Raw genomic sequence first — 25,115 nt, forward strand, 5'->3', positions numbered from 1 at the left:
CCTTCTGTCCTGGGAGGGGGCGGGGCCCGAGCCCCTCCGAGCTAGGCGCCATAGAGCAGAACGGAGGACCAGGGTCCTAGACAATTCCGGAAGTGGTGCCCTGAGGCGCCTCTCGGTATCATAGAGCCGGAGGGGGTGGCGGTCAGGGGTCGCGGAGCTCCTATGCCTAGAGCGGCAAGGTAGCGGTGGCGGCCTGGGAGGGGGCGGAGAGGGAGAGGCGCGAGCGGAAGCGGCCGGGAAGGTCACTTCCGGCCTGGGCGCCCGTCCCCCTGACCCCAGGGTCTGAGTCGCCGCTGCCGCCGCTGCAACCATCCGCGAGGCAGGCAAGAGGAAGAGTGCGGTGTGACGGCCCCGGGGCCTAGGAGGTGAGGGCAGCCGCGGGCTCAGGGGGGCGTGCGCCGAGTGGCTGGGATGGGAGTGCGTCGGGAAGCCGGGCTTCGGACGGGGGTGGGTGGGGAGGCGGGAGGGCGAGCGCGGCAGAGCGGACAAGTGCGCGTGCGCGTCGTGTTAGGGGTGGGGGGTGGGCGTGAGCGGGTGCGCGGCCCGGGAGTTCATGCGCGCGCGCGGGAGAAATTGGCGCCGCGGCTTGGGGCAATGCGCGTGCGCTACTCCTCCGGGTTTGCGGGGCCGGCAGGCACCTCGGTTACCCGAGCGGTGGAGTTCGGGCCTCTCAGACTGTACTTGCAGCGGGTCATGGCCGGAAGTGCGGGGGACTTGTTGGGGGGCGAGGCTTGGTGGGGGGAGGAACCCCGCCGCCTGGACTAGGCTGACCGGAAACGGCGGCCCATGGTCAGTCTAGGCCCTGATTCTCCCATGTCCTCTCCTTTCCCAAGCCGCTTGGCCCGTTGCTGCCTCCGGCGCCATGTGCTGGCCTTTGATCCGGCGGGTAATTACGGGGATGCAGGTGGCAGGAGGCCCATTCATCTATTTCCCCCGCGCGTGCTGACCGGTGGCAGGAAACACGTCCTGGGAGGGGAAGCACCAGGCCAAGGTCAGCACCGAGTGTGTCGTAAGGCCCAGCCTGGACTGTTGCCTTCCTTCGCAGCGCGGACTGGGCTGGGTCCAGCGTGGAGCCCCGCCCCTCAACAGTTCTCAGGCCTCCACCCCCAGTCTACCCAAGAGTAGGTCATAGAGTGCCCCCCAAATTTTGGACATGAGTGCTCCAGCCCTTGCTATAAAGGTCAGCCGGAAAAGTGATCCACAGACTAAGAAGTTAGTGTAGCGTGAACCGAGTAGGAAAATGAACGAGAAGTAGGGATGGAAAGCAGAAGCTGAGACCTGACCTAGTACAGCTCTAGATAATTGCTCAGGGCGTTATTAAAAAGCCAGTGACTTGATAGGTTCCTCCAACTCCATAATTTCTGGTTCAGGTTCCATTTTGGGCGTTGTTGAGGATCTAGCTGAGATCCAGCCTCCACTCTGGGGAAAGCACAGGAGGGCTTTAAGCCTCTTGGGTCAAGTGCAGCTAACCTTCCCTCCCTGCTTCTCTGGAGTCACTGAGTGCTGAGCTGCCATGACCCAGATAACGTTCACATTAGATTTTGACTTGGCTTATCTCATATAGTCTCCATCTGAGCTGAGGATGGGATGGGAAGGGTGTACTCTCAGGCTTGGCCCATGGTGAAATTCAAGAATGATTTGCAGCCACTGGGAATATTCCCCCTCGAGCTCTGAAACTTAGTTTCTTGCTTTGGCTTCCTAACTTGTGCAGCCATAGATAAGAAATGTCATGCCATTCCCCACTAGGACACAATGGAGGTGTTAACAGTGATACTAGAAACCCAGAGCACGGGTTTTCTTTCCTCCCTCCCTCTCTCTTTCTCTTTCTTTTTGATATTCTTTGTATTTACATTTTAGGTGTTATCCCCTTTCCGCCAATCCCGTACCCCCTTCCCGTCCCATTGCCTCCATAAAGGTGCTCCCTCTCCCAACCTCCGTCTTCTCAATACCTTGGCATTCCCCTACACTGGGAAAATGAGCCTTTGATGGATCTAAGTCCTCTCTTCTCATTGATGCTGAGAATGCCATCCTCTGCTGCATATGCACCTGGAGCCATGGCTCTCTCCATAAGAGCTCACTGGGTGGTGTTTTAGTCCCTGGGAGCTGTGGTGGGTTTAGTTAGTTAATAGTTTTGTTCTTCCCATGGGGTTGCAGACCCTGTCTGCTCTTTCAGTCCTTTCTCTAGCTCTTTCCTTGGTGTCCACATATTCAGTCAGTTGGTTAACTGAAAGCATCCTAAGGGTTTTCATACTTGGCTTTCAGGCAAAAGTTCAAAGTCTCTGGAGCCAGCTCCTGATTCCTAGTCTTGGCTCCTTTACAGTTCTGTGACCTTGTATGTGTCACTTCCCCTTTCCCGGGCTGTTTCCGTCTCAGTCTACTTAATAATAGTTACATTGTCACAGTTCACTGAACATGCCCAGTCTATTAAGACTACAAACTCAGCTAATCCAAGGACATTGAATTGCACATCATGTGGGTTGGAGAACTGTTCTCAAGGTTTCCATGGACCAGGCCTGCTGGTGGGTGACACTGGCCACTTGACAAGTAATCTTGTAGTTATTATTATTATTTGCAGTAGCTCAGGATATTAGGGAGATATTCTAGAATGTCCATGAGAGTTCTGGAGCTTATAGGGCATGGATGCTGATGCTGTGATCACATTGCTGAGTCTTGGACAAGGGAACCTTGGGACTTAAGGGAGATGGATGGCAGGAAGCATAGCTCAAGGCCATCAGTAACTATGTAGTCACTGATGGGCACCCGTAGCTCTTGTGGGTGCACAGACTTGCTTCACAGGCTTTCCAAAACCATATTGTCATCCTCTGACAGACCAGGGATGTGCCAGGTGTTGTGCCTCCATATTTAGGAGAGATTGAACATTTGATGACTTGCTCTGAGAGGTTGGCAGGCACCTGATGCTGAGTTCTCTTGAGGCCCTGGGACAGAAGTAGTCACCTTAGTTTTGGCAACCTAGGACAGATGCTTGTGCTGGTGCTGTGTGCCCTAGGCCTTAAAGTAGCTTCAGGATAGAGTATGTGTAGGTTCATGATTGTAGTGCCACCCCTTCTGTTAAAGTTCTTTTGGACAGGGCTGGATCTGGGGTTACAGCCCTGTCCTTAAGTGCCAGCCATTGGATTGGGGGTTCTTGGTTCCTTATTCTGTGGGTAAAAGCCTCTTGAGACCTGGCCTCCTTATAGAAGATGATTGGATTAGGATAAGCAGAGTAGGAGCAGCCGAGGTGACTAATACCGGTGGCGGGAATGGGTAGTGAGATCCAGTAGGGTGAGTGGAAGCTGAGCTGACATGACCTTGAGGTGGAGTGCAGAGAGCTGTAGAGAGACCATCCTAGCCCCTGTCCAAGTGGGCTGGGTGACCCTGTTGCCACTATGCTTTTCCTCTCTGTCTTTGCCTTGGCCTCTCTCTCCCTTTGGGATCCCCAGAACAGTGGCTTCTCTCCTGTGCCTGGTGGGGAGTGCCTGCCTTACAGGGGATAATTCGGGGACTAGACACACATCAGATAAAATCTCAGCCTGAAAGCTAAGGGCAAGGCTTGGGTTTGTGTGCAGGATCAGTTGGTCAGGGCTAAGTATAGTTCCTGCCCTCCTTTGAGAACTAAGTCTGCCGGATGAGCCTTGTGATGTTTGGAGGAGGGAAACCCATAGGAGCTTGGGACACAGCCAACAGAAGCAGATGTTAATTGCGAGCAGTGCTGGTGTCCCAAGAGGAATTCTGGCTTACCCAGGTTTGACTTGGCGTTTGCTCTGGCTATATGACATTGTATTAGCCACTCAGTTGTCTAGTCCTTGGCTTTCTCATCTCTGAAACAGGTATAGCAGTAGTAGTATGCAAGAAATGCTTCCTTAAATTGTTGGAAGAAGGTGCCTCAGGTTTCTTGTTCAGTACTGGGCATGTGTCATGATTTACTACTGGCATGGGGTGAGATGAGGCACCTTGTCAAGGTCACATGGTTGGTCATCAGTGACGGGTAGATTCTTACCCTGGCGGCTTGCCTGTAGGGATTGTTCTCTGGCCTCTCTCCCTGGTGGTTCAGGGGATCAGGATCTAAGCTTATGCACTTATAGCACCGTGTACCCTACAGCTTGGGGTTTAATCTGCTTGGTGAATGTGATCTGTACTGTTGGCTAAGGAAGACAGCTGTAGCAGAGGGAAGGGAGGTGGGAAGGCTTCCCAAAGGAGGGACTTTAGATACTGGGCCTTGGCACATGGGCTTGTTACCTCAGCAGATCTAGAGAGGTGTATGGACAGCTGGTATCTGCACACCTAGAAAACAGCCCAGCCCAGAGGATGGGTCTGAGATGGCCCATAATGCAAAATGTAATGTAGTGCTTTTAGAGGGTTTTAGGCTCACAGAAAAGTTGAGCAGGAGGCACCAGTCCTTTATGATCCTTCAGTAATTGTTGAATCCCAGGCTCTGAGTTAGCTTGCTGTTAACAGTAAATCCTTATGTACATTGTAATTATGCAGCATGCACAGTATACTCTTGAAGAGGGTTTTGCATTTGGCAGTTTTCAGATACTTTCCAGTGATTAAGAATTCAGGTGCTCAGGAGTGACACATTTGAGGCTGAGAGCTAGTGCTCAAATCCAGGTTTGACTTGGCTTCTGCTTCCTGGCTGTGGTTAGCCAGGAACGAGCAGGGTGCTCCTCAGGGACTGCTCTAGCTGAGTGCCAGGTGTGCCAGAGCTTTACAGTGGATTAAGAATCTAGAAGACTTTCCTAGGGTAGGTGGTGCCAAGGCTTTTCTCTGTCCTAACCATGTTTACTTAATTTCCTTGCCAAATGGGCCTTGCTAGACCAGTTAGGAATCATAGGCATCTCATCCGTCAAAACACTGGAGGGGAGACCAGGAGGACCAGGAATTGGCTCCATGCCATGGATACAGCCTCAGATATGGATAGGTGCAGATGATATTCTCGAAGTGTGACTACCAAAACTAGATGAGGTGGAGCAGTCCCTACAAGTTCACCTTTGTGGAACAAGTCTTAAGAGCCCAGTGATGGCAAACACTGGGATGCATCTGATAGATCGATCGTGAGGTCTTGCCTGAGGACTGAGGGGATGAAGGCTCAGCTTTGGTCTGGTGCTGGATGTAGGGCTTGGTTAAAGAGGAGTTGAAGGGCCTGGAGTGAGGGGAGAGGCCATCCACAGACAAGGGAAGGCAGAAAAGATCTGCTAGGGAAAGCAGAGTGGTTGCTCTAAGGACAGCAGGACAGTGGGCTGAGAGGCCAGCTGATGGCCATCTATGTAACATTCTGGAATGAAAAGTACCCAGCGCACTTGGTGTTTGCCCTCAGGGATCCCAGAAGGAAATAGAAAGATGATAGAGATGGTAACAAAGCTGGCAAGTGACAGGAGGTGGATCCTGGACACCCAGGAGGGGGAAATACCTGAGTCAGCCCCTGAGAGGAGGAACAGGCTGCTAGAGAATTGGGGTAGGATTCTCCAGAGGGAAATGGGGGACAGTGAGATTGGGGGTCTGTAAGATGGGAGTATGAAAAGCCTAGGCCAGACTGGGGTCCTTTGAGATGTGGGGTGAATTTTAGCTTTGTGGCTAGTGGGGTGTGTGATAGGGTTTGTTTAGGCATGATAGTGTTTCTTGCCATGACAGTTTTACAGAACTAGGGGATCCTTCCTTAATGCACAATTCACCCACTAAAAGCACAGTTTTTTGGCTTTTACCATGTTCAGTGCATTTTATGTTCATCACAAGAGATTCAGGAAATGTCCACCTGCCCCAGCCCTGGGAGCCATTGTATTCTCTCTCTGCAGTGCTTTTCAACCATCTAATGCTGCGGCCCTTCGTACAGTTCCTCCAAACCTAAAATTATGTTTGTGGCTACTCTATAGCAAATTTTGCTACTGTATATTAGTTGTTAGGTAAATATCTGGTGTGTGACCCCCATCAGGGGTACTAGTGGACAGGTTGCCCGTGGGTTCACTTATTTTAGGTGTCTTACATAGAGTTGAGCAGCAGTTTTCTTGAATTTGGCTTGCTTTACAAGCAGAAAGCCTTGGAGGTTCAGCTTTGCTCCATGTGCTTTTGTGGCTGTGTGCTGTGCTTCACATGTTGGCCATTTGATTGGCTCTCTGGGGCTTTTCGGTTTACAGCTTCCCTGAACCTTCACATCTAGAGTTCCATGTGGCACGATTTTTTCTTCCATTACTCTAGAGTGTAGACTAGTAAGTTGTGGCATTGAAGGGTAACTTTTTGCTTAACCTGGAGGCACTGACAGGTGTTTTCTGAAGCAGGTGTACCACTTTGTCCTCTCTGCAGACAAGCCAGAGGTTCCCTTTCTTGACACCCTTACCAGCACTTTCATGACACTGGGCTGTAGTATGAAGTGGAGCCTCTCCGTGTTTCTGCGTGAATTTCCCTGTGGCAGCATGTTGTCATGTGCTCACCGGCCATGTGGATATCCTTGAAGAGATGGCCATTCAGATCTTTTGCTCAGGGTGGGGTTTGTGTATGATCTGTGTTTGTGCTCATGCGTGTAGATGCTTGTGAGTAGAGCACATGTGGAGGTTGAATTCAGTTACTTCTTTATTTTAAAGACTTCTTTACTCATCTACTTAACATGCATGATATATACCTACTTATGTGTGCCATGTAGATTCAAGTCCTTGAGACCAGAGGAGAACTCTGGATTCTCTGTCTGGAACTGGAGTTAACAGTTGTGAACTGTCATGTGGGAGCTGAGAACAAAATCCAGGTCCTTATTCACTGAGCATCTCTCCAACCTCTTTACCCAATTTTTGTTTTTGTTGTGAGATAGGGGTCATTGAGCCTGGAGGTCACCCTTGTGTGTAGATTATTTAGTTGGCCTTGCAGCTCCCCTCCCCAAATGGGCTGGCTGTTCTCCTGGCCCTGAATTACAGCTCTGCACTTACTCCTCAAGCTTGTGCAGCACTGAGCCACTGCCCCAGATTGTCTACCCAGTTTTTCCTCTGTGTTATTTGAACTGAGTAATTTTTATGAAGATTAAGGTCATGGTGTGGAGAGTTGTCTTTAGAGGTTTAGTCTAGATCTAGAACTGGGGTGTCAGTGAGGGAGGCACCCAGAAACAGGTCCTGGGGTGGGCAGGTGGATGCAGGAAAGAGAACAGAGGAGGCAATGGCTTGGTTGGGGCCTTTGAGAAAGGGGGAGACAATGTCCTTGCTGGTGACCCAGGGATGTGGGTAGAGGGTGCTTGAGACTCAGAAGTAGACAGGGGCACTCGGTGACAGTGAAGTAGGACAGGGTGTTTGTTGATGAGAACCGGTAGAGAACAGGCATCCTGGAGATGGTTGTCTGGTAAGGAAGGAGATGCATTGGGATGTCACCATCCTGCCTGCTGGTGGGAGCGGAGGGGTGAGGCATACAGACTGGAAGACAGAAGCAAGTGAGTGTGAGAGGATGAGGCGCAGGAGGGACTGCTTCTGTTCCCGGGCCCAGCAGGCAGGGGGAGGAGGAGGCAGGATTGGCAGTAGAAGAAAGCAAGGGGATAATTGGTGGGCTGGCATCCAGAGGGGGTTGGGTGGGATCTACTAACAACAATAATAACAATAATTTGTCTGTGCTTAATAGCTCTGTCAGATCCATGTGCTAATTGGATTGCTTAAGGGCCCTGCTGGGAGGGGTGGGGGCTGAGGGAGGGTGCCCTTTCTTCCACCTCTCCAGGTGGAGGTCAGAGCAGGGTGAGCACCTGTAGCAGCTGGAGGTGCTGGCTGAGAAGGGAGAGGAGGGGAAAGGAGGGTTCCTGTTCAGAAGGTGCCTAGCATCATGTTGCCTGGACTGGTTTTTATTTCTGCAGAGGTTCTGGGGACTGAACCTAGAGGATCAAACCTAGGGCCTCTGTCACATGAGCTCTGCTACTGAACATCTTTGCACATCTTGGAGTTTTCTTGGGCTAAGTTTGGGCCCTTCTCTGTGGAGCTGTCATGAGACTACAGAGCTATGATTCCCCTGGTTCCTTTGTGCCTCCCCTGCAGATACGACATCCATTACCCTGCCCACACCTCAAGAACTTGAACAAGAGGGTCAGTAGTTTATCTTTATGAATGGGTGAATGAATGCATGGGAAGCCTGGATATCCTTCTTGAACACTTTGTAAGAGTACAAATCCCTGAGTCACCCCCTGAGGCTTGCTTCCACTAAATGCTTCACACAGTGATGTGAAACACCTGTCCCACAAGGATATAGCTGAGGCCCCCAGAGCTTGGACTTGCTCAGGGTCACAGTGCGCAGCTGTGGTAGCATGGGTTGAGCTTCCAGGCTGGGGTTTTCCAGAGGAAGAGAGGTGTGAGCTCTGTCTGGTACCAGGCCTGCTCTCAGCTTGTTTGTGTAAGTCAGCCAGGTGTTGTCAGATCCTGTAGGGAACTCTGTCCTGCTCTAGGCAGTCACCGAGATGGGCCTGCAGCTCTGCTACCTGGAGGAGACAGACATAAGAGCAGCACCTTTGAGGCTTGAAGATCTGCTTCTACCCCACAGATTGACCTAGGTTCCTGTGATGTGTGGCCTGCTGCATCTCTGCCAGTTTGCTGGCAGGGGCCTGGGACAAATAAAAGGTCATGCAACTAGACAGGAGGAACAGAATGCCTTCCCTTTCTGAAGTGACAAATTTCAGGGCACGTTATGTGTGTTTGTAGAGAGCAGACATCGACGGCAAGTCTTTTCCAGTTATTTTCTTAATTTTTAAAACTGTTGTTGAGTTAACTTGGAGCTCCCCATTTTGCTAGACTGCCTGACCAGCAAGCCTCAGGAAACCTTGTGTCTCTACACCCCAGCAGTGTGGTACAGGTATTCTGCCATGTCCAGCTTTTACATGAGTCCTAGGGACTGGACTTTAGTCTTCCTGCTGTGTGACAGGCCTAAGTTTTCCATCTCCCAGCCCCTTCCAGGACATTTTACATGGTATTTCACTAATGGTATAGGAGCCAACCCTTCCTATATTCTGGACCCACCAGTGTTGTGGATTTGTGTGCTCCCTGGGTTCAGAGAAACTTAGACAATAACCAACAACAGCAGCATATGGCCTGTAGATTAGCTAGGCTGCCTCATGTTGGCTGTGCTCCCAACCCATGGCTTTCCTCCTGACTCCCACATCCCTCGGCTTTGAAAGCTTCCCTAATTTTTGCAGTTCTTGATCATTAACATTTGGAGTCAACTAAACTTTTCCTATAATTGGCCAGATAGTACAAACCAAAATTGTCATTCATATGGGTAACTTGGAACCTTTGAAATGTGATCATTTGAAGGGAGATATTGTGGTGTCAGTAGGGAGTATTTGGTCAGGCTAGCAAACCTGTTTCAACCAGCACAGGTTAGGCTCTGTATGCTTGCCTGGAACCCTGCCAGCTGCTCTCTTTGGGGCTCAGTTTCCTTGGGGGTTGCTTCACTGCCTGGTCAGTATAGTAAGGCTTCCTGGGTTTTGAGAAAGAGGCTGTCCTCCTCTGACCACTGAAGACGTTCTGCAGGGGTGAGGCGAGTACATTACAGGCAGGCTTACCCTGCCTCCTACCTATAGCCTGGCCCTCCTTCCTGTTTAAGTGAGAACACAGTATCTCACTTAGTAACTGCCTTTCACAGGTCAACACTCTTCCCCACCTTAGGTACATGCATACTTTCAAAAAAGTTCTATTAAAGGTATTTGTGTGCTGAAAATGTGCTGGTGCTTATTATTTATTTATTTATTTATTTATTTTTATTTTTTTTATTTTTTTCCCCTGAGACCGTGTTCTCTGTGTATAACAGCCCAGACTGTACTGGAACCCACTCCATGGACCAAGCTGGCCTCGAACTCAGATTTGCCTGTCTTTGCCTTCCCAGTGCTGGGATTAAAGGCATGGGCCACTACTGCCATTTTGAAAATATGTTACTTTAAAGCAAGCACATAGTTGGGTGATAGATAAATATATTCAGACTTGCATAGCAATCACTGCTGTCTAGTCCTGAGTGTTGCTATTACCTGTCAGGAAGCCCATACCTCTTCAAGGTCACTGCCACAGTTGTCCTCAAATTGCAGACACTCACGAGTCTGCTTATTTCTATTTATTATTTAAGATTCATTTATTTCTGTTTTGTGAGCACACTGTAGCTGTCTTAAGACACACCAGAAGAGGGCATCAGATCCCATTACAGATGGCTGTGAACCATGTGGTTGCTGGGAATTGAGCTCTTAACCGCTGAGCCATCTCTACAGCCCAACTAGTCCACTTGTCTGTGGACTTATCTAAAGAGTCCATACCCATGGACTCCTACATCGTGTGACTCTGGTCTTGGTGACCTTGAGTAGTTCACTCACATAGAGTCCTACACCATGTGACTGGGCTTATTTGATCCTGAGCTTAGCGATCTTGGGCAGTTCATACACAGAAACGTTCCTGGCGATGCTGGGCTTTGTGATGTTAGGTAGTTTATGCACTTGGAGCCATACACCATGTGATTCAAGGTTAGTGATCTTTGGCATTTCATGCAACCATGTGGCCCTGGATTAACGGGAAGTCCATGCATATGGAATAATAGGCTTAGTCTTGTTTCTTTCCCTAGCATGTGTCTGCTTTTTAGCAGCCACACACAGCACTGCATGCCTGTTCACTCATGATATTATGCAGATGCATGTTTTCTTTGGGTGTATGCCAAGAATGGGACTATAGGTTTACTGGGTAACTGCTTACCGCTTGAGAAATGTTTTCCAGAGAGACAGTGCCATCTGTATTTGCAAGTTCTCCTTGTGGAGTTCTGTTGTTGGTTTCACTTCTAAGACGAAATCTCATGGAATCTAGTGGTTTGGGATGCAGTCTGTGGTTGAGGTGTGCTGAACTTGGGATCCTCCTGCCTCCTCAGGTGCTGGTATTAACAGGTGAGCACCACTTGTAGCTTTCTTCAGAGTTCTGTTTGTGGTGTGCTACGTGGGGGCCTGGCAGGACAGAACTTTCTCCTTTCTAGACTTCACCGCTGTGTCTGAGAAATAAGCTGACATAAAGCAGATTGACTAGAAGAAAGTTTAGGTGCCTCTTTACATGTGTATCATGTGAAAGCAAGGCCCTGCGTGTGGTCGGGCCTGGTGTTTGTTCTGTGCTGGTGACTAGAGTTTTTTACTATGGAGTGTGGATGGGGAGGCTTGTTTGTGCAGAAGTCCCTTGCCCTTGGCTCTTGTTTCTGATAAGATAGTTTATTCTCCTCAAACAGGGAGGCCATGTCTCAAGAGGAAGCTATGCTCTGGCTTTCTGGAAGAAAAGGGAGTCATTGCTGTTTTCACAGACCTTGGGCTGAAATCATCTCTTGCCTGGTGGTTTGTTCTGGTGGGGTTTTGCCATCTTTATAGCTTTTGTCCACACAATGATCTGTTCTGTTCTATAGTCCATATGGTTGTCAGATGAGGAAAATGAATAAAATGGCAGAGACTTGGACTCAACTTTGAGCAGAAGCACCCTAGTGGTGTCATACCCTTATGGCCCATGACGGCCTTATCCAGACCCCCTACTCCTACACATACACACTGTCCTTGTGGAATAGGCTCCTGCGGTTTGCTGACATTTTGTCCACCCTGCTAGTTGTCTCCCTTTAAACCTTGCCATTTTCTCCCCCAGTAGCCTCTGGTGAGGTCATCATGTGGCAATTCCACAAGCCTTTGCATGCAGCTGTTGGGCCACATAACCACCTGTGCACATCCATAGAGCGGTTCAGGTCAGACCTGGCTCCAGCAACTGGAGCACACTTGGGTTTGTTCTTTTCATGTGGTTCTTCCTTCTGGGGAAGGACCAAGTACTGGGATTCACCAAGTTTTGTCTTTTAAGCTTCTCCTTGGCCCAGTTTCATTCACCTGCTTTCATTCATACCATAGTTCTCTGGAGCACTTGGGCTGTGGGTGCTGGAGGTCCCATGGGTAGCACTGGCCTAGGAATAGATGACTGAGGACAGACCAACTGGTACAACATGATGGGGCACTAGAATTGAAAAGGATAACGGGTCATATGGGGGTAAATTGTGGGTAGACAGGCCTTTTGAGGCGGTAACTCTGACTCAAACATAGTCTGGCAGGGACAGCTGTCCTCACATGCTTAAAGGCTCTCAGGAGCCAGGAAACACAGCTGAGGGAGCCCAGGTAGCTGGGCTGGTAGGGAACCTGTGGTTCAGGGAGTTTCTGAGGGCTGGACCTGGCCCAGGCTTTCTACTGACTGGCCTAGAAGACCTGTGTGTTCGTTATTATTGCCTTGTAAACTAGGCTTGTCCAGCCCTGCTGTTTGCAGTTGCTTGGGGTATAAATTTAGGCAGCCAGTCAGTCCACAATGTTTGATATAGGAGGTATAGAGTTTTTGTGTCTGAAATTCTTTGGGGGTAGGGGAAAAGGTTTGAGACAGGGTTTTTCTTTGTGTAACAGAGTCCTTGGCTGTCCTGGACTCACTTAGACTGGGCTGGCCTCAAACTCCCAGGGATCACCCTGCCTCTGCTTCCTAAGTGCTGGGATTTAAAGGCATACACCACAATGCCTGCCCCTTGAAATTTCTTTCTGTTGCTTGTATTTTGATGTAGAAACATAGTCTACTGACCCTGCTCTCCCAGTTGTACTCGAGGGTCCCCCTTCCCCCTTTAAGGAGTCCTTCAGTTGGGTGTTGTAGCTGTAAGGGCAAATGGGCCTCTTCTGGCAAGGGTCAGATCTTTATGGTCATGTTGAAAACCTATTCACATCTTTCCTCAATCTTGCCCATGAAGAAACTGAGTCATGGACCTGTTTCCAGCTAGGTGGAGCTGGGCAGGGGTCTCGGAAGGTGGCTGTGGCCTGTGTAGCAAATGGGGGCTGAACTCTGTCTCTTGAGTCAGGGGTGCTGCAGCTTGAACCACCACTGTCTCCGTGCAGGCTTCTGTTTGCTGTGTGACTGCCTGCTTTGGAGATTTCTTTGTTCTGTTCAACACTTGTAATCTCTGTCTTCCTGTCTTGTGCCCTTCCAACAGGGACCCAGACATGGAGCTTCGGGAAGAAGCTTGGTCTCCGGGGCCACTGGATTCTGAGGACCAGCAGATGGCCAGTCATGAGAACCCAGGTGAGGTGGCCTCGGTGGTCCCTCAACCAACCCCACTGTCTTCCCACCAGGCCAGGGAACCATCTTTTGTGACTCTGGGGTGCCTGGAATCCTCCTCCTTTCCCTCTAAGAGCCCCACACTCCCAGCTTAGAACGAGATGCTGGTGTTGAGGTTCCTAAGGGTCCTTTTCACCCAGATCCTTGGAGCCACCTTTTGTCTCATGTCTGCAGCTAGCTGTTGGTGGGCACCCCTTTTGTGACCCATATCCTACTCTGGTTCCAAGAGTACTAATTCTGCTTCATAGTTGTTCCTCACATGGGTGGGCCTCCAAACCTAGGGTCTAGAAGTTGTAATGAACAAGGGAAAGACTGGGAAAGGTAATCTGAGGTCACATGGTAAGATTTGGGAAGGGTGGGCTGGGCTAAATATGAAATCGTTCACTTTTAAGTGTTGGAAACATGTGTTCTGTTTGTTTAATAAAGCATTACTGGGTTGAAAAACTCACCTGTGGGTTACGTGGAGCCTAGGTGTGTTGGGTAAGACCCATCCTGGCCCACCAACACCCTTCTCCTCCCTGGTGATTCCAGCCTGATGACAAGGAAGCTCATGAGAAGGCACAGTGGGCCAAGTTGTGTGTCTGACACCTGGAGCAGACAGCATTCGCTTCCTCCGCGTTAATAAATTGGTGCTCACAACACTTTGCTTCAGCGTTCCTTAGACTTTGCTGTCATGGCCCAGAATTGTCACCTCTACCTATACACTGCCACATAACCATCTGTGTGGGGTTGCAATAAAAGTTTGGCACAATCCTGACAACTTGAAGTACATGCTGACTTGAGGTTCCACTTCTGCCTTGCCGCCAGGTGTGTGAACTCCACTTGGGCAGCCGGAACTCAGAGGGCTCTCTGCTGCACTCTGTCCTGTGCTGCCATCAGGTGTGGGGACCCTGCCTGGGTGACAAATGAGGCAGGCTGAGGAGGCAGGAGTTCCCAAATTCCCAGCTGGGAACCTCGTGGAGTCCAAACATAGCAACCTCTGCCTCGGGCCTGCAAAGATGAGCCCAGGATTAGGTGGGGGTACGGCAGCTCCAGTTTAGCTCGAGTGTCTAGGATTGCTGAGGGGCTTTCTGCAGGAGTCTTAGGACTAAAGCTTCCCCATGGCCTCCATGGCTCCACTATCTTGATGAAAGAGACAGTCCTTGATTCTAACCTGTTTTTTGAATTTAATTAATCCTGGAGAATAGGTGTATACAACTTCCTCAGGGTGGACCAGAGATTAAATTCCTTTTGTAGGAAGGATTGTCCCTGAAGGGAAGCTTATTGGCTAAACCCTTGGAGCCCATCTAGATAGATACCCATTATCATGGAGAACTCTGTGTTCTGTGTTAGGTGACCAGTGGTCATGTTCTTTATGTGAGGAGTTATGGTCACCCCTTTTGGGTCAGGAATCTGGGAGTAGGTGAAACACCTACCATCCTCAGGTATGAGGTGCCAGGGTTTGTGAAGCCACTCGACCGTACAAAGTTTCCTGGCATGGTTCATACGACCTGTTCTAGTTCCCTGTCTGTTGCTGTGCTAAAGTAACAACATAAGGTAACTTAGGGGAGAAGGAGCTTATCTCAGCTTTTAATTCCCGGTCCATCATGTCGTGAAATCACAGGGGTGGGGGCTTGAAACGGCTAGTCACAGCACGTCGGCACTCGGGTAGAGGGAGATAAATGCGAGTTTGCTAGCTTGGGCCCAGTTTGATTTCTTTCCATTTTAAGGTTCCCTGATTAGGGGAATGACGCCCCATAGTGGGCTGACACTTCCCACAGGACATCTCTGAGTAGACAACCTTCTATTGTATTATATGTGAGCACACTGTAGCTGTCTTCAGACACACCAGAAGAGGGCATCAGATCCCATTACAGATGCTTGTGAGCCATTTGAACTCAGGACCTCTGGAAGAGCAGTCAGTGCTCTTAACTATCTCTCTAGCTTGAATTAATTAACTAATTAATTGACTCTTGCATTTGCCCATTTCTGGTAATCCTGTTTAACCCAGAGAGGCTAATGGTGCTACTGAGAATGGCACTTCAGTGTGCCCTGTAATCATCGTGAACTTCCATGTGGGTCATCTTACTGAGAGTGCACAAAACCTTGGAAGATCAGGCTGCCTGTGGCTCAGCTTTACTTTTGAATGGATATTGCTGGTGGGGGAGATGGAATTGGGGTCAAGGCTGAGTAGCTTGCCTAGGGATGGGGTGCAGAGATGAGCTGGGTCTCTGTAGGGCAGAAGCAGTTCCATAGTCAAATCTCTTAAACACCTTTTCTCCTGGTTGTTAAAGCTACCATATGAAAATGGGCAGTGGCCATAGTCAAAGAGATCCTTCCAAACAGTCTTAGTCCTTAGCTCAGCAACAGGATATTCAGATAGAGAAATAGGTCAGTCCCATGAGAAAAGGGCTTTCAGCTGATGTTTAGTAGTCTTCTACTGTGTGGTGAGGCTCTGTCCTCCATGTGGAACACAACACCCACCCTGCTATGCACCTTGGTCACCAGGGAGAGCTCAGTTCCAAAGTGTAGAATGGCCCTTGAATCTTCTAGGTTCCTATGTAAGAATACAGCATCACATGGCCAAACCTCAAATCCAAAGCCCTTGGACCATACTGACAACGATCAGAGCATGCTTGCTAGCTCTAGCAGATAGCAGATGGAATAATCTCCTCAGCCTGGGCATGTTGTAGCTAAGAGGAAGGAAGCAGAAGAAATGACCCTCAGGTGTTCATCTGAGAAGCTTGGGGCAGGGGAAGGGACACACCCAGAAACACAGCTAAAGTAGGTGTTTTGTGCAGAACCTTGTGGGACATGAGAGGACAGGGAGGGCTGAAGCAGCCTGGGTTCTTGAACCACCTAGATCCAGCCCTGCAGGACACAACCTAGAGAGTGAGCCTGCTGGTCCCTGTGAGCAGAGAGGGAGGAGGGAGAGAATGTTTGGTGGTAATAGGATGGCAGATGGCCATTGGTGTGACCGCAGTATGAAACAGCCAAGTCTATCCTATTACCTCACAGGTCAGGGAACCGGTCTGGACCCTGAAAAGAAAGGACATCCTCTTTATAGACAGGGATTATTAGGGATATTCCCTCCCACCCCAGAGAGCTGGATTGCTTAGATGTGCTGAGAGAACATGGCATGCAGAAAAATTATGATCATAGAACTCTTCAATGGAGCAAACTCAGCATAATTAGGAGTCAAAACCCAAACTATCTCAGAATGAAAGACTAGAAGGAAGTCAAGTGAATAAGCACATTGTTCCCCAGATGCTAAAGGTGAGGAGATCTAAGAGCATGACTTGATCTCCCAAAGGAATCACCTGTAACTCCAGCTCCAGAGGGTCTGATAATTGGGCTCTGGGCATCTGTACCCACACCCACAACCCCCCTCCCATAAATATAAGGAAAATTAAAAAATTGTGAAAGTGGGATAATTTTAAGATAAAAACGAATTTTTACTTATTTTTTGTTTAGTTTTTTGCCTTTTGAGACAAGGTTTCTCTCTCTCTCTCTCTCTCTCTCTCTCTCTCTCTCTTTCTCTTTCTCTCTCTCAGGCAGACCTCACTGTGCTTGCTCAGGGGATCTGGCCTCTTGGTCTCCCATACACTTGTAGCATTCCTTTACACTGACACATGCAATTCCAGATACATCCTAAACCCTAATTCCAGTGAGGAGCCCTGACCTGCAACAGAGCTGTTTCAAGAACAAGTCACACACAGTGAGAGGAACTGTAAAGAGCGGGGGCTGGCACCTGGCTCAGTGACAGCACACTTGTGTGGCACACCTAGGGCCCTGTGCTCAGTCCTCCTACTGTAAGAGAGCCAAGAATTTGAAGGGTGTTGACAAAGAGCAAGAGCTCGTTAAGTCCCTCGCCTGTGTGTCTTTTCCTGAAAATCTAATGGTGATTGAGCTTTGAACAACCTCAGTGACCAGGGAGAGACAGATAAAAGATTGCAACGAGAATGGCCTTCACTGGAGCAAAGAACTAGCTGGCCACCCAGACACCTGCCTGTGAAGACAACTGTGAACATGGAAAGGGCCTCCTTGGGGCCTTTAGCTTAGCTGTCCCCAGAAGGCATCATGGGATAATCCTGCAAGCAACTACTGTGTTCTCATTCTATCGTCATGTGACCAGATGACGCTGTGCAGCATCTGGAGGGGACGAAATAGCTTAAATAAAAACCTTTGGTTTCTGAGGATTCATGCAGCAATCACCAGTGTGGATTTGTATGTGGACTGCTTTGGCAAGCTGCTTGGAGGGTCTAGGACAAGAAGGATGTGTAAGAATAAATGAGACATTGTTGAGGACACCAGTATTCAGGGAAGACATCAGCTTTTTTTTTTTTTTTTAATTTTATTTATTTATTATAAGTACACTGTAGCTGTCCTCAGACACACCTGAAGAGGGCATCAGATCCCATTACAGATGGTTGTGAGCCGCCATGTATTGCTGGGATTTGAACTCAGAACCTCTAGAAGAGCAGTCAACGTTCCTAACTGCTGAGCCATCTCTCCAGCCCTGACATCAAGCTTTGAAGAGGCACCCACTCACTAGGGTTGGGCAGTTTTAGCCAAAGTGAATTTAACATTTGTTTTTGTTGTGATCCTGGGGATCCAACCTGGAGTCTTGGATAAACATTTTAGAGGAGAGTCCTACCACAGAGCTACATTCCCAGTCCTGTTTCTATTTTTTGAGACAGGAACTTGCTAAGTTGGCTTTGAGCTTCTAGCCTAAGCAAACCTTGAACTTTCGAATTTGCCTCAGCCTCCCATGTCGCTAGGATTGCAGGTCTGTGTCACCAGGACCAGTCTGTAGTCTATGTTTTGTATGATGTTAGGAAGGGAGAGATTTCATTTCGTGAAGAATAGAGAACCAACCTACACTTGAATCCTGGACGGATGCCCTGCCTACAACCTTCTGAAGTGATCCAAGTACCAAGAGCTTGACCCTGATGGGGTATCTTGGAATCATTACACCTGCTATCCTACAAAACAAAATAGCTGTCCCTCCTGTGTCCAGTTAGTCTATGACCTGAGCATTGTTCCAGGGTGATACCAGAAGCCTTTCTAAGAGCAGACAGGACAGCATCTCAAGACTGTCTTTGGCAAAGGCTGGGCTACAGTGTGGGCTGACAGTCCACTGGTTCAGAGGTGAGGTTCCACGCTCCGTCTCACTGCTGGAGTGTGTACCTGGGCAGATAAAACGCAGAATGCTAGTCTGCATTTTAGCCCATGCCATTCATTATCAGGTGCTGGGTTTTTGGGAATTGCCAGTGCACCACTTGGGTAGGAATATGCAGGCTAAGATGGGTACCTCAGCAGAAACGGGGGTTCCCTAGCTCCTGGATGTCCAGTTGCCACTGGAAACTTCATGGAATGCGGACTGGAGGGACCCGAGGGAAGCTGGGGCTGGGCCATGGGAACTCTGACTTTGCTTAGCAGCGAATGTCCAGGAGTCTAGAGGGGGCTTTTTGCAGGAGACTTAGGAGATAGGGGTCTGTAGAATGAAGGCTTCTTCCACGATCCCCACGGCGCTTCTTGATGAGACAGTCCTTGATTCTAATTTGTTTATTGTTTGTTCATTGTGGAGAATAGGTGTATAAAACTTCCTCAGGGTGGACCATAGACTAAATACCTTTTGCAGGAAGGGAAGCTTATTGGTTAAACCTTCAGGGCCCATCTAGATACCTTATTAGCATGGAGAACTCTGTGTTCTGTGTTAGGTGACCAGTGGTCATGTTCTTTATGTGGGGAGTTATGGTCACCTGTTTCGGGTCAGGAATCTGGTTGGGAGTAGGTGAAACACCTACTGTCCTCAGGTATGAGGTGCCAGGGTTTCTGAACCCACTCAACCTTACCAAGTTTCCTGGCATGGAGTACTGCCACACAGATATCCCATGTAACTGCCAGAGACATATGTCCCTGATTCTAATGTTTTGCAATTTTATTTTGTGTATAATGTTTTGCCTATGTGCATGTATGTATATCACGTTTTCCTGGTGCCTCGGAAGGTCAGAAGAGGGTATCGTAGCCCCTGGAACAGGAGTTACATGTGGTTGTGAGCTGCCATGTGGGGGGCTGGGAACCAAATGGGCAACAAGTGCCCTTAAATCACTGAGCCATCTCTGAAGACCATACTGAGGTAGAAAGGATGTCAGCCCTTTCTTTTCTGAGAACGTGCATCAGGAGAAGCTGACCTCCTAAGCTGACCCCACAGCTGGATTGCCCCAGCACCTCTCAGACCCCAGTGCTCTTTAGAACCTGCTGTCACTGGAGCACAGGCTCTGGCCTACTTGAGCCAGACATCAGGTAAAAAGGAACTCCACCTTTTAAGTGATTAGCTCCCCAGTCACTTAACATCTGCAAAACAGGCATAGTAAACAGTATCCAGACACTTTAGAGAACGTCAGAGCCTAAGGAAGGAATGGCCCTGACCAAAGCTCTCCTTGCTCCTTTCCAGTCTTCTCCAGTTCTTAGACAGCTCTCCCCTAGATTGTCACTTAACACAAAATGCTCCTTCTGTCCCCTGCAAGTCCTTGTGTCCTGAGTTCCCAGACTTGTATTCAGCATTCAGATTCCATGTCATGACTTTGAATACTGTTCAACGATGCACACAGCACACTGGCATTCGGAATGTCTGAGCTTTGTGTGCACGGGAGGGTGTGGGGCAAGCATGCCACCACTCCATGAAGAGCTTGAGCTGTTGGTCTTCTGCCACCATGTGTGTGCTGTGACTGTTCAGGTTGTCGACCTTAGAGCAGGCGCATTCACCTGCTCAGCGTCTCCCATGCTCAGTGTGACACTTCAGCACATATGCACCACTGTCTTGTCTGTACCCGCTTCCTCCACCACCCTTGGACTGTTCCCTTTCCTCCTCTTACATAGTCCTGCTCGCTTCTTCCCCCTCTGCGGTCTGGTCCTGACCTGTGCTCTTACTCCTTTCCTCTCCCACATGTGTATTTGTGTTTGTGTGTCTGTGTCTCTCTCTGTGTGTATGTGCTTGCGTGCCCGTGCATCAGGGCTTGAAGATGTAGATTCCTGTATTGATCTTTACCTAGTAGTTTGAGACAAGGTCTTACAGAAACTGAAGCTCCATGTGTCAGTTAGGTTGCCTTGTCAGGGAACACTCAGAATCCATTTGTCTCTGCCCACCAGGCAGCATTGGGGATTCAGGCCTGCACTGCCATGCCTGGCTTTTACACAGCAGGTGAGCTCTGTCCCCCCAACCTCAAACATAATTTCAGCTATTTTTCTGAAGAGTTCATACTTTACCTCTGAATAAAACTGCATTGTATGTATGCAAGACATTTTCTTCATTCTTTTTTTAAAAAAAGTTTATATTATTGTATATTACTTATATGAGTACACTGTAGCTGTCTTCAGACACACCAGAAGAGGGCATCAGATCCCATTACAGATGGCTGTGAGCTACCATGTGGTTTCTGGGATTTGAACTCAGAACCTGTGGAAGGGCAGTCAGTGCTCTTAACCACCGAGGCATCTCTCCAGCTCCCTCGATCCATTCTAGGCCAGCCTCACCTGTCAGCAGTGGGGATGAGCAGGGCAGCAGTAAAGACAACTGCAGGTATTTCTGCATTGCCCACTTGGTGCCTACATTTGTTGTCTACTGGTATGGTGCTAATTGTTTTTGCCTTAGAATAGTGAGTACAGCTGAAATTGGGGGTTAAAGTGAAACATGAAGGTCCTAGGGGGCTTCACTGGGAGAGCCCCTCTGACTAATCTGAGGTTGGAACTGCTGCAGGTGTGTTGAGCCAGCGACCATTGATGTGGCTGTTCAGTAGATCTACTTGGCCACAGCAAATCTTGGCTTTCTGGTTTCATCACCATAAGCTGCTACTTCATTCCCTAGTACCTGGAACCTGGAATATTTCTTCTGAGGAAGGAAGTATAGCCAGGGCTCAGAGCCCTACAAGGACTTTGGTTTTGATCCAAGATTTTATAGATACCAAAGAGGACTTGGAGACATTTGATTGGACTTAGAAGGAGAGAGATTGTTAGAAGCGTAAGGTCAGGGTACTGGGGAAGGAAGAGGAAGACAGAAAGCCACGTCTTAAATAAAGCATCTTTTCAATAGACCCTGGGACACAGGAGAAAGAGTAGGGACTAGGGCCCAGCAGGGTCTTGTTCCTTGTGTTGGGGGTGCACACAGGTCTTCTCCCAGGATGCTGTGGGCATTAGGTGAACACAGCTCTTCACAGTAGGACCAACCAAGGAGGGTGTATTTAATCTTCATCGTTGTAACCTTGCAGTCAGCTAAGAGTTGCTGTGTGTGGCCTAGAACTCAGGATATCTAGGAAGGGTATAGCAACAGTGTCTGCTCACCTCTTCCCTCCTGACCTGTGGAGCCGGTTTCCGGCCCCTGTCACTTCAGCTTTAGCCTTCCAGCCACAGTCTGTGATCTGTATCCCCTGGTGAATTTATTTTTAATCTAGCCCCTGAAGGCTGGCGCCTGAACATGAGCTCCAGGCTGCTTCGAGAGTTCCCATCTTAACCTTTGGTGTGAGACTCGTTTTGAATTTTCTACAACTTCCCCACCTCCCAGTGAGGCCCAGCTGTGGTGGTCTGCAGGGACATGTGAGGCCTCTACCTACTAAAGGGGCTGTTTCCTTCCCTTGTCTTCATGTGTCTTGTCACTGTCTGTTTGGCTTTAGGCTGACCTCCATAGGTTTTAAAACTGGACTTTCGTTAGTGTAGCCTTAAGTTCACTGTCATCCAGTCCTGACAGGGAGAAGGGTGGCTTTTCATACCTCTGGACTCTGAGAAGCGACGCTCTAGACCATTCACGTCATTTGTCTCAGAAAGCTGACTTTGGTGGTTATGTGTCCCCATTGCAGAGTTCCACCTCCCTAGCATCCCATCATAAAGAAACAGGTTGCACAGCAGCTACCAGATGTGAGTTTGACACAGCCTCAAAGTGGGCTCCAGTCACTCATTTGCCGGATTTGAGCACTTGGAGCTGGTGAAAGAGGAAGAGAGCTTCCAGGGGGCTGTGAGAGCCTAAGAGAAGAGACTTCAGAGTGCCATCTGGGTTGGTTGGTAGGGTACATACCTGATGAGGCCCTGGCATATGACTGTGGGCCTTGTTTCTGCTGGGAAGTGGGGAGGAAGAGGGAGTTTGAGGGGTGGGCAGGCCCCTGGAGAGCAGATGTCAGGCAAAGTCCACCCAGGCCTCAAGAAAAGGATAAGTTGACCCAGTACAGGAGGCATGCGTTGAAAGACTGGGCTACCCTGAGAGGTGGATGTTTTCGGTTGTCTAGACCAAAGCTCCTGTTGTCCATGTGGTGGTGGTGGTGGGACAGTCAAGTTAGTTTGTAATAGAGGCTAACTATGTAGGTGGACCTTGCAGGCCCAGATAGAGGGGCTAGCACATCTCCCTAGTTGGTGTCCCACCCTCTTTGTCCAACTTGTTTCTCCTTTTCCGTTTCCCGCCGTGTAGTCACAGCTGTCCAAATGTGACACCATTACTTCCTAGCCTGCAGGCCTGGTCTTCTTATTCTCACTGGGTTTCAGGTGCCACTTGTGTTGAGCTTCCGAGCACCCTACCCTAGGCCCTCTGTAGCTTTGGTCGGTGGTCCTTTATGGGGCCTGGTAGCCTTAGTCATTGGTCTGCAGATCCAGAGAAAGGATAGCAGAGATAACATCGACTCGGAAGGAGAACAAGTATTAGGGAGCTGGGTTATGAACACAGAAATACTTAAAATGCCATGAATGGTCGGTGTCCCATGGGATAAAGTGCCCGGGATACGCATTGCTGCAACCCAGCAGTCCCTGGGTTGGAAGAACCCCTGGGCCACTCACTAAGCTAAAATATTGGCAGCCTGCACATGGATGGTCCCTGTGCGTCTGCCGCCTCTGACTTGCCACCTCCTTCCCTCTTGCTTTGCAGTGGACATCCTCATCATGGATGACGACGACGTCCCCAGCTGGCCCCCGAACAAGCTGTCCCCACCCCAGTCTGCACCTCCTCCTGGGCCCCCGCCCCGGCCTCGGCCTCCTGCACCCTACATCTGCACTGAGTGTGGCAAAAGCTTCAGCCACTGGTCGAAGCTGACACGGCACCAACGAACGCACACGGGCGAGCGGCCCAACGCCTGTACCGACTGCGGCAAGACCTTCTCGCAGAGCTCGCACCTGGTGCAGCATCGGCGCATCCACACAGGCGAGAAGCCGTACGCCTGCTCAGAGTGCGGCAAGCGCTTTAGCTGGAGCTCAAACCTCATGCAGCACCAGCGCATCCACACGGGCGAGAAACCTTACACTTGCCCCGACTGCGGCCGCAGCTTCACACAGAGCAAGAGCCTGGCCAAGCACCGGCGCTCCCACAGTGGTCTAAAGCCCTTCGTGTGCCCCCGCTGCGGCCGTGGCTTCAGCCAGCCCAAGAGCCTGGCACGCCACCTGCGGTTGCACCCAGAGCTGTCAGGGCCTGGTGTGGCGGCCAAGGTGCTGGCGGCCAGTGTGCGCCGCGCCAAGGCACCCGAGGAGGCCACAGCGGCGGACGGCGAAATTGCCATCCCAGTGGGCGATGGCGACGGCATCATCGTGGTGGGCCCGCCCGGGGACGGCGCTGCGGCGGCTGCTGCTCTGGCCGGGGTGGGGACGAGGGCAACGGGGACACGGTCGCGCAGGGCGCCGGCGCCCAAGCCGTACGTGTGCATGGAGTGCGGGAAAGGCTTTGGGCACGCGGCCGGGCTACTGGCCCACCAGCGCGCTCAGCACGGGGACGGGCTGGGGGCAGCGGGTGGTGAGGAGCCTGCACACATCTGCGTGGAGTGTGGTGAGGGCTTCGTGCAGGGTGCAGCGCTGCGGAGACACAAGAAGATTCACGCAGTTGGAGCGCCTTCGGTCTGCAGCAGCTGCGGACAGAATTTCTATCGGGCGGGCGGAGAGGACGATGGCGAGGACCAGTCTGTTGGTGCGCGGTGTGCGGAGTGTAGGGGTGGGGAGGCCCGGTAGGGACGGGGACGCCCGGGGGGTGGACAGGGCCCCTCGGGCTCGGTGGGGACTGCCAGCGAGGAAGACCATGAGGGAGGCCCGGGTGAACCAGACCTAAAGGAGCAGCGGCCTTGTCTCCTTCCTTTCCCCGTACTGTTCTGGGTGTGAGGGGACCCGCAGGTATCAGGTTCTCAGAACTGCCCACGGCCTCTCTGCTGCCCAGCCCTACCGCCTGGTGGACCGGCCCTTTTTAGGTTCCCAATGTGGGAGCCAGAGACTGAGAGAAATGCGAAGATAAATTGGCACTAGACCCTCAAGGGAAAAACCACCCACACTACAGGTGTCGGGCCGAGGAGTCGCAAGGAACGGAGGCAATCTCGGCCTTACGCATTGTAGGGTCTCTCTAGAATTTTCTTTTAATCATACCGTTTTGATCCCTCCCATCCATTATTTTTTCTGCCCCATGGGTCCTTATCGATTTTCTAGCCCAAGTTGACCCTCTCCCTCCTGGGTTTGCAGTAGCAGAGGAGTGAAGTAGCCTCCTATTCCCAGCACGGTCTCACTGAGAGGATGGGTCCTGTGTGTTCCATGTCCTGGCGGTAGAAGGGATGTGGGGACAATAAATGGCATTATTCAATTGTTCCAGCACTGCCTGTTTCTTGAGTTTGGGATGGAGAAGAGAGAGGTGACAAGTGTCAGATGAGGGAGGGGTGACCATGCTGAACCCAGAGTGTCCCAAACCAGTTCCAGAAAGGAGACCTGCTTGCCAAGGAGCCCCTTGCTGCCCTGGTGCAAGGTCACTGTTGAGAAGGTGGTCTGTTCCTGCTGGGAAGGGGATGGCTTATGGAGGACAAGGAAATATCACACCCCTCCCTGGTTGTATGTCTGCATTCTCTGCAGAGCAGGCTGTACCTTGATGACAGCTACTGTTCAGTGAAGGGGATCACAGGAGGAAACGGGGGAGGAAGACTGTTGCTGGATCCAGCACCCAAAAGAGGACAGGATGTCGGCAGTTACCATGCACGCTTTGTTTCTGCTGCTCAGTGACAGTCCAGTGCAGCCCCCCCTCCCCCGCCAATCCCAGGACCCCTGCAGCTGCAGGATCAG

At 50.4% G+C, this 25,115-nt stretch overlaps 1 protein-coding gene across 4 annotated transcripts; it reads left to right on the plus strand.

The window, feature by feature from the left end:
* The first annotated feature begins 258 nt into the window (after positions 1-258).
* ZNF787 (zinc finger protein 787) lies at positions 259-24,650 on the plus strand. 4 transcript variants are annotated; one of them, XM_080941754.1, is made up of 4 exons: positions 603-677; positions 834-991; positions 12,952-13,040; positions 22,963-24,650. In XM_080941754.1, the coding sequence occupies exons 3-4, from the start codon at positions 12,962-12,964 to the stop codon at positions 24,027-24,029; spliced, it is 1,146 nt and encodes a 381-aa protein (XP_080797880.1). In that variant the 5' UTR covers positions 603-677; positions 834-991; positions 12,952-12,961; the 3' UTR covers positions 24,030-24,650. The 4 variants fall into 4 exon arrangements, with proteins under 4 accessions (XP_080797878.1, XP_080797879.1, XP_080797880.1 ...); XM_080941752.1 differs by lacking the exons at positions 603-677; positions 834-991 and adding an exon at positions 259-365; XM_080941753.1 differs by having other exon boundaries at positions 594-991.
* Positions 24,651-25,115: the final 465 nt, after the last annotated feature.

Source organism: Micromys minutus (assembly GCF_963924665.1).
Source record: "Micromys minutus genome assembly, chromosome: 30".
Lineage (NCBI taxonomy): Eukaryota > Metazoa > Chordata > Mammalia > Rodentia > Muridae > Micromys > Micromys minutus.